Here is an 18,232-nt window from a genome sequence, read left to right on the forward strand (position 1 = left end):
CGCCGCTAGATGTCAGCAGAGGGCCGTGTAGACAGCGGACACGCCCACACGTAAACAGTAATTTTGTTTATCGTTTCTAGAACAGAGAATAGAAATTAACCAGCCACAATCAATAAAAATATATCTTAAGTTAATAAGCGTATATATTTCCCTATTTTAGTACGGATGTGGTTCACAGTGCACTTGTTTATTTTACATTTTACATCAGGCATTATGCAGGCTGGCTGTGCAGTGCCCGAAGACCCATCGGCCTGATCGTTGATCGGTTGCGCCTCCTGGTGAACTGCAGTCCCCGGCAACGCGCAGCTTTCAGCGCCTAATAACGGCTTTAACGGCAGCAGCGATTATTCCTGGGTTAAAGAGAAATCAGAGACCCCCGGACTGGAGCTGAACTATTTTTGTGGAAGTTTGGTGCAACTTTGCCCCGGACGGAGTTGACCGTTGAACGCCTTTAAAGCCTGCGGTCATGGAATAGAGCAGCGGACTGAGGCCTGCGGATAACTGACGGTAGCTAGCTGAGCTAGCTTTTGTGAAGCTGTCCATATTTGTTTGGGTGGCCGTGCTAGCTTTCTATGTGCTATTTTTGTTAGCATAACAGCCAAGCATATTTGCTATTTTTTTCTGATGAGGTTATATTAAAGGAACCGGCTGAGGGCCACTGCGGTTATTCGTTTCCCGAAGTTTCGCCAAGTTTAAGTTCCCTCTGAGTTAACGGTATCTAATAAGGAAACCAGCCAGCTTCGTCTTTGTCGTAACGTATAAAGTGGAGGGATGATTTCTATGCTACATTGATCTATACACATATATATATATATTGCAAGGGATTGTACGTTGATGACTAAACATCAGTTAGAGGCAGTCCAGACTGCACGGTGTCTCTGTCCCTTGAAGGGTTTACACTTCGCAGCTCGAGTTCTTTGCACCCCGTCCCACCGACCACTGTCTCCTGTCTCCGGCCGGCTTCAGCGGCTGGCCGCACGGCACTGAGTGCCCAATGGAGGAACATGACAACATGGAGTATTTTTACCAGCAGGTACTGCAGAAAGATGTTACCCGCAGGTTGCAGGTCGGACAGGACCTTATTGACTATCTGAACGATCCGCATCGCTCCCCGGACGTAGAGCAGGACAAACCCCGGCTGGACAAGACTATAGACGAGTTAACGGGATGGGTGAACTCCAGCAATTTCAAGGTGAGAGAGCTTGAGCTGTCATCGTATGAGCCATTCCTTCGGCCTGTTCGTGAATTGTTTTCCACTGGTTTGCCTGGTACCTGGGAAGAGACAGCACTGACATTTACTGAGATAGTTTTCAAAAGATGATGTAAAACATTTTAAAGACCTGTTAACGATATGAAGAAGACCCAAGTCTAATGTTTTGAGATTAATGTGTGCACTGGAAAATTCCAACAAAAGCGCTGGCAAGAAGCAGAAGGCTCTGTGATTCTTTATGACATCCTAATCCTGGAGCACAAGAGGCAGACATCTTTAAATGCAACCCAAGCATTGAGGAGTGCTTTTGAGGGGCATTCCTGTGGTTTGTTGGGTTTGTGCTGCTGTTTTGGTTGTGTGCGTGTCTGTGTTAAGGAGACCCATTGTTAGGACTGTAGACTGCTGGAGCATTGGATGGGATGGGGGAGGGGTTGGGAGATTCATTGTTATGATCCATGTTTTATTTTCTCTCTCTCTCCTTTGATCTCCTCTCTCTTCAAGATTTTCTCAGTATTCTCCTTATTTAAGTCCTGGATTTTGTGTGTAATGTGCTGGTTTGCAGACAGAGTTAGGAATGTGCCATTTCTGCCAGCACATCACACCAGTCCAGACAGCAAGTCATAACAGCTGGAAATCCCTTTTAAAGCCATGCTGCAGTATTACTCTCGAGTCGCTTTTTGGACTGATTAGTTTCATCTGCACTGATATGCAGGACTCAAAGTCTGTATGAGTGTGGAAATTGTGTGCTCAGCATAAGGAAGCATCTGAGCCTCTGGAAGAGATTTTTAATTTGACGACACCCAGCTAGAGAAAGAAAGTGTTCTGGACTTTATTGTCATTTTGGTCTTGTGATCTTTTAAATAAAACTTTTAATATTCATTTCCATTTAGTACCATGGAAACTTTAGGAATAGTGAAATCGGTATTGTGAGAAGCACTGTACAAAAACAGCTGTGGAGTCTTCACCAATTGTCCGCTTAGTATCCCTGTTAGATGTTCAAGAAGAAAGCTTTTTATAAGCTGAATTTTTTGCTATTGTTAAAAATAGTGAAGAGAAATGCTCAGTGAATGGTTTTGTATGGTGCTATAGCCTTTTTTTTTAATCTCCTGTGGCTGTGATAAGCTAACATCTTTCTTTGTTTAGGTTTGTTCTTTTATGTAGATGACACAGCCAGTAACTCGAGCTCAGATCAGTCACTTTGCACTGATGTGCAAGTGAGTTGGGAGCCCCAGAGGCCTTCATACAGCAGGCTTTTAGCAATGCTCATGATCTCTGTTGGGTAGAAGGCCCTAAGCTGTAAGCAACATGCTGAGTCAGCAGTTGCGGGTGGGGGGAGGGGGGGGTGATAAAGAGTTGAAGAGAGGAGATGAATACAGGAGGCATTTAAGGAAACAAGAACTAGAGTCAGACACAGGCTAAGCGTGAGTGGAAAACACAACTCAAGACCTACAAATACATTTCAGAGATCTTTCAGGCACAAAGAGTGTCACAATCAAGTGCCTCTTAGTAATGGAAAAAATATTCTGTTTCTTGGCTGCGTTTGTGTGCCCTTCACTGTTTCCTTTTCTTATTGATCAGTTCATTAATGTATCCTCGCCTCCCTGCCTCATCTGCTTCTTTTCTGTGTGTGTGTGTTTGTGTAGACGGAATAGGAAATCAAATTTGCTTACAGAAGAGTACAGAAGCTAGAGAGCCTATAGAAGAGAGAATATTAATATTGCATGCTGCCTTTATGGAGAGCAGGTCCATATGACCCATCACTGCTCAAACTGATCCACACTCCTCTGTCCAAACACTTTGAATTGTGTCTAATGGAGTGTAAGAGATGCCACACACTAAAGCTTGCGTTGATAAGATAAGAAAAGCTTAATTTATCCCAACTTTGTGAAAATAAAGTTAAGAGCAACAGGCAAATATGTTAAATAGGTGGAATAGCATGTAGCTAAAATTAAAATACTATATGGTAAACAAACATCTCGATAAGATAAACAGATACAGTAAAATAAGTATACATTTAAATATAATAATAATAATAATAATAATAATAATATTATATCTACTTATGATTTACAGTCTATGCTTTAGGATAGATGCCTATAGAAACATAACCACAGTCTACAGTTAGAATAAGGAATGGTATTTGGTAGGGGTGGGGGGAAAAATTGATACTGTGTAGTATCGTTAGAGCTGGGCGATAGAACTTTTACTCGATAGAGAAATTAAGCTATCGCGATAGACCTCGCCGCTCTTGTCCTCTTAATAAAAATAAATAAAAAAAAGTCAGCCAATCCAAATTAAGTAGCGCAGAGCCGAACCAATCACAGCCGCAGCGTCACGTCGCGTGACTTGTTACGTACAGCACAAGTGCCAAGCCGCACGTGTGTTTGTTTGGGAAGCAGCCAGCGGGTAATGGAGCCAGCGCATGGAGGAAATGAGTGTGCCGACTAGAAAAATCAACCGAGCGTGACCGAAGAGAAAACAGATGATGGTTCCAATGCCGGAGAGATTGTCGAACGGAAGAGCCATAGAAGTTCCGTAGTGTGAAGGTATTTCGGCTATTTCAAGTCTGACAAAAAACAGAGTAGCGTGCACTGTAAATTGTGCCGAAAGCAAGTCTGGAAATACAATGAACTGGTGCATGCGTCACACTGTGCGCCACGTTATTGTTTCGGTGAAATGAATTTCTACAATACTGTTACTGTTAATTCTACTCTCTGCAGTGTTTAAATGCTTACATATACACACAGTTACTGTCCCTCCACACATACGACTCGGTTCTGCTTCTATGCCCCAGCTTTGTTTACTTTTTCCCACCGAGGCGATATTTATTTAACCCTTTAAGACCTACTATAGAACCAAGTCCACCAGAGCTTATATTATTTTTTTACATGCTGTAGTGCCATTTGTGGGAGCATTTCAAGTTGCTATACATCAATACAACTGTTATAGCCCATATTTTAATAATATGTATGCATTAAGTCCATAGTAATTACATAAATTGCAAAAAAGTGCAATAAACTACAAAAAAAATTGAAAATCGCTTTTGTTTTGTTTACATATATTTCTACTTGGAGAAATTTAAGAGGTTTATCCCTCAAAACTTTAAATACAATAAAGTTGTAAAAAATAGTTTACAACAACAGGAAATTTATTTTGAGTGTCTTCATAGTTTTATTTTGGAGAGGAAAAACAAAAAACAATCCTATGATGCAAATTTGCAAAGAAAACAGCATGTGCATCATTTCACTGTGGGAAGGGTTACGAACAGCTGATAGGAACGGCAAAGCGTGTTTCTGGAATATTATGTTTTTGTTCCTGCAAGCGCTTTTTATGCAATTTTTGCAAAGCTATATGTGGAACGAAACCGTGACCGAGGACAAGCTGATGGCATAAGATGTAAGTACAACTCCTCCGGTTTCATATGCAAAACAAATTATTGCGCTAGCTTACACGGTTCAGGTTCTACAGGGATTTAACAATAGTTATGCAAAACGGAGCATGCAGCTCTGACCGGCTTTAAAGGGTTAACAATGACTTTAAAAAAAAATATATAAAATAGTGTGCAACACCACTGAAGTTTTTTTTTTTTTTAACTCTCTTTTCAACCAACGGCAGTCACTCTCCAAATAACTTCTGCTTAGCTTTCCGAGCTTCCCTCGGGTCCTCTTAATCAGCGGTCTCCAACCTTTTTTGCGCCACGGACCGGTTTATGCCCGACAATATTTTCACCTTTAAGGTGTCGCGGATAAATGAGGGAGGGGCTAATAATCGGCTCAGTCATTTTTAATGATCGTTGAAAGCCCAGATCGTAATCGTGATTAAAATTCGATTAATTGAGCAGCCCTACTGGAAATACAATAAACTGGTGCATGCGTCACACTGTGCGCCACGTTATTGTTTCGGTGAAATGAATTTCTACAATACTGTTACTGTTAATTCTACTCTCTGCAGTGTTTAAATGCTTACATATACACACAGTTACTGTCCCTCCACACATACGACTCGGTTCTGCTTCTATGCCCCAGCTTTGTTTACTTTTTCCCACCGAGGCTTCTAGACTTCTGATTGGCCAACATTTCTGCACGGTTAGGAATCTAGCGCCACCTGCTGCTTTGGCATGTTCATAGCAGCGTTTTCCTTCATTTCTGCCTTAATGTGTGGACGGGATTATTTTTTAAAACGAAAACGGAAAATCTCCGTTTTCAAAAATACCCGTGTACGTGTGGACGTAGCCTCAGTCTCTGACTGGAAGCGCTAATTCGTCATTCGGCTATTGTCAGACTAAAGTAACTGTTAAAACTGTTAGAAAAGCTCAGCTATACAACAAGGAGAGATTGAGAATTTCCTTTTAGTTCTCAGTTTATTTGATATTGACAAAAGTTAGTCAGTTTTGTCTGTTCTTCTGTAAAACAAACTAAGATTTATTTTTAGAATTAATATTTTGTTTCTAAGTGGAATTGACAATTTAGTCTGTTTCGTTTGTTCTATTTTGAAACTTAAACGCTTTAGCGGCTGCCTTTTGTGTAGTTTGCAATATTTGCCTTTATTTATCTGAAAAAGTCTCATGTTCCTTAAGTACATCTACCCTGTTGAACTTATTATGGGAAATAAATATTTAAATAAAAACAAGCTGCTGATTATTTCACATTTTACTTGTGAGCAACGGCACATTTAAATCTTACAAATATAGTTATTTGGCTTATATCGTGATAGATATCGTTATCGCCTGAAATGAAAAAAACATATCGTGATATGAAAAAATCTCATATCGCCCAGCTCTAAGTATCGTGATATTTTATTTGCTAATAATGTATCGATACAGGGACAGCAGAAATTGATATTTTGTTACAAAAAGGTTTTTGTGCTCTGACTTCAGAGCATGTTGATACTTTTTCTGAGCAAGAATCCTGACATTCCTTCACTGTCCAAATGTGTTTAACTGTTTTTTGGCAGCAATAAACATGACGGTTTACTTATTTTAATTTAAGACATGTTTTATTTTAATTAAGTTTAAAACTTTTTTATTTAATGTAAAATTATATTTTGTTTTAATTTACTTTCAAATTCTTCAGTTGCTGAAGGGGCTGCATAGTTTTCTTATTGCATAGTTCAGAATAGCTATAATTGTACCAGATGGTTGCATTCAGTTAAGTTGGACTAGACTGTAATACAAACCGTTCAGTTTGTCAACAATAAAACTGACTGAAATGAGAGAAAGACTGAGTGCGAGACTTTGATATTAGATAAAATGAATATTGCTAAAGTTTACCTTTATGTACAGAATCTGAATATCGCAAAATATTTTAAAAAATTGCAATAATATCGTATCGTGGGATGTATGGTGATTCCCACCTCTAGTATTTGGTAATATTTAAGTGATACCTGTGTCATTATCAGTTCTGCTTATAGGTCATAGGGAGCAGACCTACACAAGCAGTGACCTATGGGCCTGAGACATGTTACTGATGTGGACCTCAAGAGCATGTTTGTGGTGTTTGTGTATTCAAGATGCGTTATCTGACGATTAATGTGGTTTGCTGTGTGATCAGTTGTGTTAGCATACAGTTTTCCAGGTTTAATAAATGAAACTGTGGACTCGTCTAAGAAATAAGTCCAGAAAAAAAGCAAGTGATTTTTCTTGTGGCTGTGTCCGTCTGTCATGTACAGTCTGTGGGCCTACACCAGTTTTTAGCTTCATTGAATCCATTGTATTATATTTAATCCAGAACACAGCATCAATAGAAAATGCTTTTAGCTGACATCACTTTGCTGCATTTAGTTTGACATCGCTGTCAACACATGTCAGATAAAGCTGCATGTATTGGTTAAAGGAAATTATAAATTTGGAGATTTAAGATTCAGATCCCGACTTGGCGCTGTCCATTTCAGTGTCACCATATTCAGATTTTTTTCTTTATTGTGCAATAAAATTATTTTTGTGTTGGCTTCTTCCTGCAGGTGCTTCACAGGAAACACCGTCCAGTGAATGGAATTGATCGCCGCTTTTTTGTGGGAAGCAGCTGCAGGAACTGTTGAACTGTAGTCTATAACAGTAGCTTGGCTCTGAGGAGCAGGATCAGACAATGGTCTAAATCTGCTTCTGGTCCTTTTCTTTATTCTTTATAATCACTGGATTAATGGTTCGGAGTAGAGCTGTAGTTGCTTATTAGCTTGGTGATATCCCGATACATATGCGGTCTTTTCTATTGCCTTACCACTGTTCTCTGTTAAGAATTCATGTTATAATATAAATGTAACTCGACCAGTGTGAGAAGATTCTAGAGCCAGCTAGTTTTGAGTATCTGTGCTTGATAAATAACTGAAACATTCATTCATTTACCAAAAATTGTGAGCAGTTTGTTTTCTATTAACCGTCTGTTCTGTAATCATATGGTTTGAGTGTCTGTTTTTATTTCTCTGTGAGCGTTGGACACTTTTTTTTTTCTTTAATCAAACACTCACTTTAACCCTTACTGGAATCCAGAGTAAAACCTGTACCTGGTATGCGTATCAGCAGGCTAAGCAGGCTGGGGCTTCACAAAGAGCCATTCATACGGCACTAAATATATTTGCAGTTTGTTTTTTTCTTTTCTCCAACATACCTCAGCTCCCCCGTCATTTTGAATCCTGTAATCTGGAGATACAGAAAATGTGTTGGTGTCAGTGCTACTAAAAACATGCACATGGTTTATTGTATAGGGTTTTTAAGTATTTTGAGGCCATACCTGACTTGAAACTTCTCAGAAATTGGGCTTTTTTGTTTCTCCAGCATTTCCTCATGTCAAGTCCCTTCCTTCTCTCATACTCTGTCTTCTCCTCTGTCTCTCCCATTGAGGATGCCATATGGTTATGGGCTCCAAGCTCGTTGGGGTGCTGAGTGGAAGAGGGGGATGGGAGGCCCAGGGGCTGTTTCCATCCTTTACCGTTTTTGTCTTTTTCCTGGTGTTTTTCTTGTCTTTGCCACCCCCTTCCCTGTAAATTAGGTCAGGATGACGGAGTCATCATGTTGACCCAGGGCTTGTGTTTCTTCTCCAGGTGATTTTTGCTTTGTGTGTCATGACTTGGCCCTCATCCCCGTTTCATGCTTTCCTCATCGCTCCCCTTGTTGTTTCTGTAGATACCTGCCTTTGTTCTTCCTTTGACTAAAATAGGAAAAAACTGCAGTCTGACTCCCCTACTGAGTCCAGAGAGTCATGTTTAATTTTTTTTTTTCACTTCAGTTTTTACCACAGCACTGCCAAAACAAGCATTCCAGCAGCACAGCGCATGTGATCCTAGTCAGGATCACAGTGGAAAAACTCATCTCCACCGCTAGACACAACTCTGTATCCCCCCAAGAATCATATCGCAGGCCAGTTTTTCTTCTGCTTGTGAGGTGAATTAAAACGCAGAGAGGCAGTGGAGAAGAGTGTGGAAGGACTATTAAAGGTGACTTTAGAGAACACAATCCCACACCACAATAATGGTGCCATCACGTTCTATTCCACTTGTGACTTCAGTCATTATGTTTCTTTCCAGGATAATTTTTAACCGGATTTTCAAAATGCATATCAGTGTGCACCTCCATTAGCTGCAGTTATGCAGGTAGTTTAAAGAGGACACAGCTGACTGGGTGTTGCATAACCAGGAGTGCCGCAGCTGTTGACATGCAGTTATCTTTGAAACGGCAAGGTGTTAGCCATTAAACACAACACTCATTGTCTCGGTTTGAGCTCCGAGTTAACGACAGAATATACATTACAATTCAAGCATGTTTTGAGCCTCAGCCTGTCACTGTTCATTAAGCATTTGTGTGATTAAATTATCACAGTCTTTTTTTGAGATCTTTTTTTGTTCCATGTTGGGGTTATCACCAAAACATAGAGGTTGCTCGAGTATCATCAGTTCTCAAAAGCAAGTAGTTGTATTTGGAGCTACTAGGTTGTGGCAGAAATCACAATTATGTTGGTCGATATTCAGAGCATGATTATCTAAGACGCAAACTCACATAGTTTGGAGAAATAATAGACTTTATTTAAGTTTATTAAGTTGTCTTTTAATTGAGTCTTTCGATTTAAACTGGATTAAGTGCACAGCCCTGGTTGTACTGTATGTTGGTGAAAGTTTGGAAGGTTTACTTATGTTCATTCACCACCGTTAAAATGTCTGAAATGTCTTTATTTATTTTTCTTTTCCTCTACACTCTTAAGCTGCTTAGAATGAATTACTTCCAATTTGTACTCCGTTTCTGTTGGTAGTCTCTCGTGTTTGTGATATAGCTGAGACTCGGACAGGTTTGGAAAATGCCTGACTGGCCTAAATTACATCTCTAAAGCGAGTGGGGGCAAGATTTTGATTCTCAGGGCTGGGTGATATGGCCTAAAATCCATATCACAGTATAATTTGAAGCATGTGCATAACGATATATATCGCGATTTTACACACTAGAAGGCACACTTAAAATCCTTCAATTTTCTCAAAAATCGACTGTGTCTTATGTATGAATTCTGGTTGTGCTTACTCACCTCGAACCGATTTTATGTGCTACACAGCGCACAGAAATCTGTCAAAAATGTTTTAGTATGACTTTGGTAAGCTATGAAGCCGCACCGCTTGATGGATTGTCGGCGCATTACGGCTACCGTAGTCAGGAGCCTCGCGGAGTAATCTGGGTCCAAAACTCCGTCTTCTTCAGGTCCCAAAGTCAAACGAACACTTCGGCATCATTGCTGAGAGTTAAAAACTGTGTAAATTCTTTCATCTTTAATAAAATGATCAGCGTTGCTGCTTTACCAGATGTAACAATTAAGTTTAGCATCCAGGCATCCATGAAGACAGAAGTAAGTTAGCTCGCTAGTTTCCACGTGTGTGTATGTGTGTATATATATATATATATATATATATATATATATATATATATATATATATATATATATATATATATATATATATATATATATATATATATATATATATATATATATATATATATATATATATATATATATATAAAATCTCAATCATGTTCTGACTGAGAGATTTCTGAAAAATTCAAACGTACAGCTCTGCTATCACTTCCAACATAAATGAAGACAGAAAACTAAACAGCAGTGACGTTTGTAGGGTTACTGAAGTTGGGCTAGCTCGTATATAATGATGCTACGCGATCGCTAGCTACACGGCTATGTTAGCACAGTGAAGCTGGAGGTTGAGCGCTAACTTTTTTCCACTCGATGAAAGTTAACGTGACAGTTTCTGGTGGTTAGGGGCAAATGAGAAAAAAAAACGATCACAAATTTCCATAATGAGACATCGAAATCTGGCACACGCTTTGATGAGGGGTAGGGAAGTGGAGGAAGCTCAGGTTTCGGCTTTCCTCATTTTCCAAAAGTGCTTTGTCTCTTTGCTATTACTGTCGCCCGGCATAATTTGCAGATGATGTTGTTTGTAGCTGCTGCAATGCTTTTGATCAAAACAGGCGCAGCTTAATGACACCATCAACATGCGCTATCGTGGTAGAGCGGTATAGTCAAAATCTCTACCGTTGGCCAAATTTATATCGTTTCTATCGTATACCATTTATACCGCCCACCCCTACTCTCAATATGGAAAAAGGATCATTCACAGTCTCACCTGTCTGCTGAGTCAGTAGAAACTTAATAAACAACCTCGATGGTCTTTAAAAAATATTCAGGATGTCAGAATCGAATGTAATCCTCCTCCCCTTTCTCTTCCTCTCACTGCTGTCACTGATGTAGAAAACGGACTGTATATTGATTAGAGCTGGGCGATATGAGATTTTTTCATATCACGATATGTTTTTTTCATTTCAGGCGATAACGATATCTATCACGATATAAGCCAAATAACTATATTTGTAAGATTTAAATGTGCCGTTGCTCACAAGTAAAATGTGAAATAATCAGCAGCTTGTTTTTATTTAAATATTTATTTCCCATAATAAGTTCAACAGGGTAGATGTACTTAAGGAACATGAGACTTTTTCAGATAAATAAAGGCAAATATTGCAAACTACACAAAAGGCAGCCGCTAAAGCGTTTAAGTTTCAAAATAAGACAAACGAAACAGACTACTAAATTGTCAATTCCACTTAGAAACAAAATATTAATTCTAAAAATAAATCTTAGTTTGTTTTACAGAAGAACAGACAAAACTGACTAACTTTTGTCAATATCAAATAAACTGAGAACTAAAAGGAAATTCTCAATCTCTCCTTGTTGTATAGCTTAGCTTTTCAAACAGTTTTAACAGTTACTTTAGTCTGACAAAAGCCGAATGACGAATTAGCGCTTCCAGTCAGAGACTGAGGCTACGTCCACACGTACACGGGTATTTTTGAAAACGGAGATTTTCCATTTTCGTTTTAAAAAATAATCCCGTCCACACATAAAGGCAGAAATGAAGGAAAACGCTGCTATGAACATGCCAAAGCAGCAGGTGGCGCTAGATTCCTAACCGTGCCTAAATGTTGGCCAATCAGAAGTCTAGAAGCCTCGGTGGGAAAAAGTAAACAAAGCTGGGGCATAGAAGCAGAACCGAGTCGTAAGTGTGGAGGGACAGTAACTGTGTGTATATGTAAGCATTTAAACACTGCAGAGAGTAGAATTAACAGTATTGTAGAAATTCATTTCACCGAAACAATAACGTGGCGCACAGTGTGACGCATGCACCAGTTTATTGTATTTCCAGACTTGCTTTCGGCACAATTTACAGTGCACGCTACTCTGTTTTTGTCAGACTTGAAATAGCCGAAATACCTTCACACTACGGAACTTCTATGGCTCTTCCGTTCGACAATCTCTCCGGCATTGGAACCATCATCTGTTTTCTCTTCGGTCACGCTCGGTTGATTTTTCTAGTCGGCACACTCATTTCCTCCATTACGCGCTGGCTCCATTACCCGCTGGCTGCTTCCCAAACAAACACACGTGCGGCTTGGCACTTGTGCTGTACGTAACAAGTCACGCGACGTGACGCTGCGGCTGTGATTGGTTCGGCTCTGCGCTACTTAATTTGGATTGGCTGACCTTTTTTTTTTTTTTTTTTTTTTTTGAGGACAAGAGCGGCGAGGTCTATCGCGATAGCTTAATTTCTCTATCGAGTAAAAGTTATATCGCGATAAATATCGTTATCGTTCTATCGCCCAGCTCTAATATTGATATGTATAATATAATAATTTTTGTGTGTGGCCCGCTATAACTGTTTGATTTTTCTTATTCTGTTTTGTAGGTGGCGTTGTTGGGGATAGATATCTGTGGGGCATTTGTGGATCGCATTGGAGAGCGGTTTAAAGGATACCTCGGCACAGGTGAGATATCTTATCTATCTCTATGCTTTGTTTTCTTTAAGTTGTCCTTTTAAATTTCACTGCAAATAGATCTTTATCTCTTTGTTCTTTTATCGTAAACAGCAATCGCTAGTCAAGGAAGTGTGTTTGTCTGGCCTTTTGAATTCAGAAGTGTAACAAAAACAATATAGCAGTCAGTTTCACTAGATGTCGTGTGAATCTTTGGCATTTTGACATATGTCCTTCCATTTTGTCTCTCACTTCCACTTTGTGGTTCTTCTGAGATAGACCCTGCAGCCTGGCACCACTCCGTGTCTATTATGCATCTCTATATTTAGGCCCACTGTAGCTCACTCTAGTACACCCCCAAACCACACCTTGATTCATGACCTCAGGAACTAAATCTCATATCAGATTTCATGCTCTGCCATTGTGTATTTGTGTTATCTCGGTGCCAGACCTTGTGGATGCCCTTAAGGTGTCACCAGCTGTCTTCGTCAGCCACACTGCCTCTTGTCACCGGCAAACCTGCTGAAGCCTGCTGTGCTACTCTGTAAAGGCTGGACTGGTCACACTGTGTATAGTCTACCACACACACTCTCTTTATCCAAGAGCTTTATATGAATGCAGATGTGTGTGTGTGTTACGAATGGACGCTAAAAACATCTCTCTGAGCCAATGCCAACCATGGAATCTCCCTCCTTCTTTCTGAGTTCCATTTCTCCTTCCCTGTATTCTCTGCATCTCCCTTCACCCATACAGTTCCACACACCTACCCGCCCACACATACACAGTGAGGGGAGGAAGATGAGATCATTGAGACTGAGGGATTGTATTGATCTACAGGGCTGACTTATTGCACAGGGCAGCTGCAATTACTCCGTGTGTGTGTGTGTGTGTGTGTGTGTGTGTGTGTGTGTGTGTGTGTGTTCGTGTTCTTTAAAACTGTGCAGTGACCATCCTTCACTTCCGAGTAGCTCCCTTGTGTTAAGTGGAAAAGGAAGTGAAACATGCACATCATGAAGGACTTTACTTTGACATAATTATATTTTCTTCTCGACTAAAAAATGAAGAGACGTGATTGGCCAGTTAGATTGCTCGGTAGAAGTGTGCCTGTGTATGTTTTCATCTTTAATGAAAGAAATGAAGTCATGTGCAACAATGGCCCCCGCTGTCACTTTTTCTGTTTGAGGTTATTGTCCTTGTTGCCAAGGCAACCAGCTGTTGTGGTAGTGTAATGTGCACTCAGAAACACACACACACTCCTACCCACATTCCTAGCGTGAAACATCAGTGGGGGGAGTGATACAGTGATGTCATCTTGTCTTTTTCCTGTGCGTGCGTGCGTGCGTTCGGGGTTATGCCATTTTGTTGTGTATTATTGCATGAATGTCAGAGTGAGGTTTGAAGTTTATATAATACAGAAATTTTGGGAGAGACCATTCAAACCTTTGTGTTTGTTGACTTTGAGGCTGCCCAAGTTGAGAATGAAGACATGAAAACCAACAGCATTCTACACTTTCTGAGCTGAATCTGTCTAGCACTTAACCTGAAACTACTCAACTGTATAGATGGAGATCTTTAAAAACAGCACACAGATATATCGCGTCATTTTAAAAAATATATATAAAAAGGCAGGGTATCTATTCTCTCCAGATTAAATGGAATACGCTTGATAGCTTTTCTAGCTTAAAGGAATCATAAACAGACATAAAAATCTTGTGTTAGCAGCACATTCAAACAAAGTGTTAAAGTGTCTATATCATTTTTTTTTTTTTACAGAAGTATAAGAACGCTTATACGTACTATGTATATGTACTATATACTGTGCGGTACAGCACAGTATATAGTACAGTATGGGATATCATGCTCCTCTGTGTTCTGGCTGAAGATGCTTCTGTTATTACATTTAAGGTAGACGACCTGTGACAAGATATGTCGGGCCCCTCCTGCACATATGCACCTGTTTTTATAATCATCCCTCAGTTTGATAGCCCATCTTCAATTGCAACTTGAGCCCCTTTCCATTAGTACCTCCTTGGTGGGCTTAGCACACTTTTCATGGTTTTTCATTAGGTGATAGTAACCGATACCACGCACTTTGTTTTTAGCACCTACTCCACTGGGGTTCCATGGAATTCGAAAATGTGACATCAGCAGACTGCATGCCACCGATTGGCTAATCAGTGTTTTCATTTGATGAGCCATCAGAGCATCTCCTTCACATAAATCAAAACTGCCGCTTTTGATACCTTGAAATGAAGGAAACAGCTGCAAAAAACAATGCAGCTCCCCAATGCACGGCCACATTGCTCTAACAACCCCACACACATTAGCTGGTACTGGATTGTAATGGAAAACGAGTCATGGTGAGTCATACTACGTTGTGTCGAGCTGATCCGAGTAAAAACTAATGGAAAAAGGGCTTTGATGTTGTATCATGGTCCTCTTTTTCAGGGAACAAAAGTTATTGTCATAACATTTTATTTCGATTCAACGTATTCAGTACAAGACATGTATACATGGCCCTCAGAGCAGTCATTGAACTGAAGTTGGACCACCAGCACCCTGGGGCATGGCAGACCCAGCAGAAAGGCCACAATCTAGCATTCAAATAACAGAGTCAAACAAAAGTGTGCAGAGATGACTAGCGACCTGTAGTGCCTTCTAAAACAACAGATAGGAGGAAGGAGTGTCTCCCTGCTGCTGGAGCCCCTCTCAACTCTGTCCCATAGCTAAGAGGACTGAAGGTTGTTCCTTTGAGGCGTCAGGTCTCTCTGGAGCCCTGAAGGTGGACCTTTGCTTGGAGGCTGTATTCACAGCAGCGTAACCACAGCAGCAGATGTGTTGCTCTCTTGGGGATAGATGGCAGAACTGCAGCCATGTGAGAGCCAGCTCTGGCTTTGGATTCGTATCACACCTGGGGATGATATTGTCCAAGGTTTAGCACCGAACCTGGCAACAAAACATGCAGTTAACATTTCACATGTGGCCGACATGCCAACTGTGTAGTTTTGGCTAACATCAGCAGGGCCTGACTTAGAGTCTGTGGACAAAAGAGTTTACCTGCAGTAGATAGCCAGCCAGAGTCTAACAACTGAGGGGTGACTGTGATCAGAGGGGTACATGTGCAGGCGGAGGCCTCGCATATGTCTTCACAGGTCATATGCGTGACTCGAGGTGTCTTCAGCCAGGACGTGTCGTTGTAATATCTCAAACTGTATGTTTTGTTCCAAGTGAATTCACTGAAAGGGAAGTGAAATCATAACATATGACTCTGAGCCCTTTTTCCTTTTGTAAGGGAGTAGGCTTCATATCTAGTTGGTTTAGGAGGAGCAGCTTCTGCCCTTGGATGATGGAGTTAGTAAAACTCTTGCTTGATGTGTGTGCTCTTTAAAAAAAAAAAAAAAAAAAGTATTATAAAATTAAACATTTGGAAATATATCAGTTCTGACACTCATTGGCTGAAGTGTTAAATGTTCTAACACAGACAAGTTGGTTTACAGTTTTCAGAGGATATGGCTTGGTGGTAGCTGAGCTGTTAAAATGAAAACTGCTGCAAAAGTGTTTGGGGTTGTTTTGTTTTTGTTTGTTTGTTTGTTTGTTTTGGCTGAAAGGTTATTGATGTACTGTCTTTCTCATTATGAGTGTAACCATAACAGTTGTCCAACCATCAGTTGTCCAACAGTTGAGAAATTTGGTAGGATCGTAGTTTACTGACCAAAGAGCTGATCAGTCCAATCTGTGTTGTGAAAACTCAAAATAAATTGAGGTGCATCTGTGTAAATTTGTATTTACCATTTGCAAAGGTAACGTAATATATTTGTAAGATTATATGGAGGCAGCGTGGAACCTTTCATTCAGTCAGGTCAGCCTGACACAGAAGTAGCAGAATCTCAGAAATTTTAATTACAGATAAGATTGCAGTCTAATGAAACAGTTGGGGACTTTTTGTTTGTTTAATGATAGTAAATATTAAAAACTGCCACATGTATGTGGCAGTTTTTAACTTAAATTAAAGGTTGGTTTTATTGTATGTTGTATTTCTTTGCAACAAATCCAACTAATTAAAATAACAATGAAGTGACCCAACTAAACAAGACAACTAGTGTATCCAAAGCCTCTGTAGCATTGACCTCCACTGCTAAATAAAAAAGTCCTGCCTTTTTTTCCTTTTTTTCTTTCTTGAAATTGCAGTGCACCAATGACAGTCTCAAAGCCGTGGACAGCCCAGGGTTATGTTGCATAGCAGTGCACCAATCCCATCCATTTGTTGGGTGGGGCAAATTGTGATAGCTAGTGATAGAACAAAATTTATTTAACTTTAACAGCACGTTTGTTCGATAACATCATCAGAGGTTGGTGTCATATTTTATCGTTGGTGTTCTAAAAATGCAGTACTCTGCTTGTACACTAGTACGTCATGAATTAGTGTCACTGTTTAAGTTGCAGTAGTTTGTTATTGTTGTGAGTATGAGCAGGTATGTGGGGTTGATGAGGGGTTAATGGAGATGGAAGCGTGGACAAGGTTGTGAGGTTTGTCCTTTTTGTTTGCTTTTTCCTTTTCTTATTTTGCTTTGGAAAAGTTTGGGAGCTGGTGGAGTGTTTTTGTCCTGGTAGTAGACCTGTTGACCTTTTTTGCATAAAATAATATGAATGTTTATAAATAAATATCCATATTTGATTTATTTATAGCTTAGTCCTGTCAAACAGGGTGCAGCTAGACTGCACACGCACATGCCACACACACAAACCATGTCATCCAAATACACTACACACACCCACATACAAACTGTGGTGATTGGAATTTTTTACCCCCCACAGACCTGATAGGCTTGGGGAAAGGGACTAATAATTATTAGCAAAAAAACAATTTCAGAGTACAGATGTACAAAGATTATTATTCCTAAATTGGGAGAATTGGAGTAACTTGCAGTTCTCATAGCTTGGTTTTCCAGCATTGAAAGGGCTTTCTTTTGTCACTGCATTACATCAGCCTCTCTGACACGGGGGCATTTGACATTATTTTAGCCATGGTCCATTTCCTATTTGCTGCCCTCTCATTCCCCTTTTCTAGTTAAAGCTACGGTGTTGATGGTTGTATTACTTAAGCTTTCTTTCCTTTTTTCCCCTTTTTTATCAGACACACTGATATGATATTAAGCATGAATATTCAACTTTGTACAGCAATGTTTTTTTGTTTGTCTTAAATATCTTTGGCTTTTAAACTTGTAGAGTTTCGGTGTCATGTGCGGCATGCACAGTGAACTGTTTTTCATAGACTCTTACTCACCACCCACTCCCTTTCTCTGTGTGTGTAGTGTTGCCGGCCCTGGTGGACAGGCTGGGTGATGGCAAGGACCAGGTCAGGGAGAACAGCCAAGCCCTCATCCTTCGCTGCATGGAACAGACTGCCTCACCAATGGTCACACACACACACACACACACACACACACACACACACACACACACACACACACACACACACACACACACACACACACCATTGCCTAAACAGGTAAATCCTCCAGTGTACCACATGTAAGATGAAGACAGTTTTGTCAAATGTCATTTAAATTTTATACAAGACATGTATATTGAGTTGTAGTTATTCTAGAAAAAGTTATTCTAAAAATGTGACACAGCAGAGAAAAAAATACAGGCAAATTAAAGCCACCTCCATATTAGTAATGCATTAAAAAAAACTACAGAGGGCCTGCACTCTACCTATCCAC

The 18,232-nt window shown here is 40.0% G+C and overlaps 1 protein-coding gene and 1 long non-coding RNA gene across 47 annotated transcripts in view; one reads left to right on the forward strand and one right to left on the reverse strand.

Annotated features, from left to right (window-relative positions):
- Positions 1-188: 188 nt before the first annotated feature.
- Positions 189-18,232, forward strand: part of clasp2 (cytoplasmic linker associated protein 2) — a 69,926-nt gene continuing 51,882 nt past the window's right edge. For all 46 annotated transcript variants that reach the window (XR_013904500.1, XM_080295953.1, XM_080295955.1 and 43 more), the window contains exons 1-3: positions 189-1,192; positions 12,440-12,518; positions 17,819-17,922. Coding sequence is in view for 45 of the 46 variants with exons in the window: in XM_080295953.1 (XP_080152079.1) it covers positions 995-1,192; positions 12,440-12,518; positions 17,819-17,922 (381 nt within the window). In the remaining variant the exon portion in view is untranslated. The remainder of the gene's footprint in view (positions 1,193-12,439; positions 12,519-17,818; positions 17,923-18,232) is intronic.
- On the reverse strand, positions 7,785-8,075 carry LOC145423457 (uncharacterized). Its single transcript, XR_013904501.1, has 2 exons — positions 7,936-8,075; positions 7,785-7,844 (listed from the first exon to the last, which is right to left on the reverse strand). It is a non-coding gene; the product is annotated as an uncharacterized LOC145423457 (long non-coding RNA).

This window comes from Astatotilapia calliptera, chromosome 22, assembly GCF_964374335.1.
Source record: "Astatotilapia calliptera chromosome 22, fAstCal68.1, whole genome shotgun sequence".
Taxonomy (NCBI): domain Eukaryota; kingdom Metazoa; phylum Chordata; class Actinopteri; order Cichliformes; family Cichlidae; genus Astatotilapia; species Astatotilapia calliptera.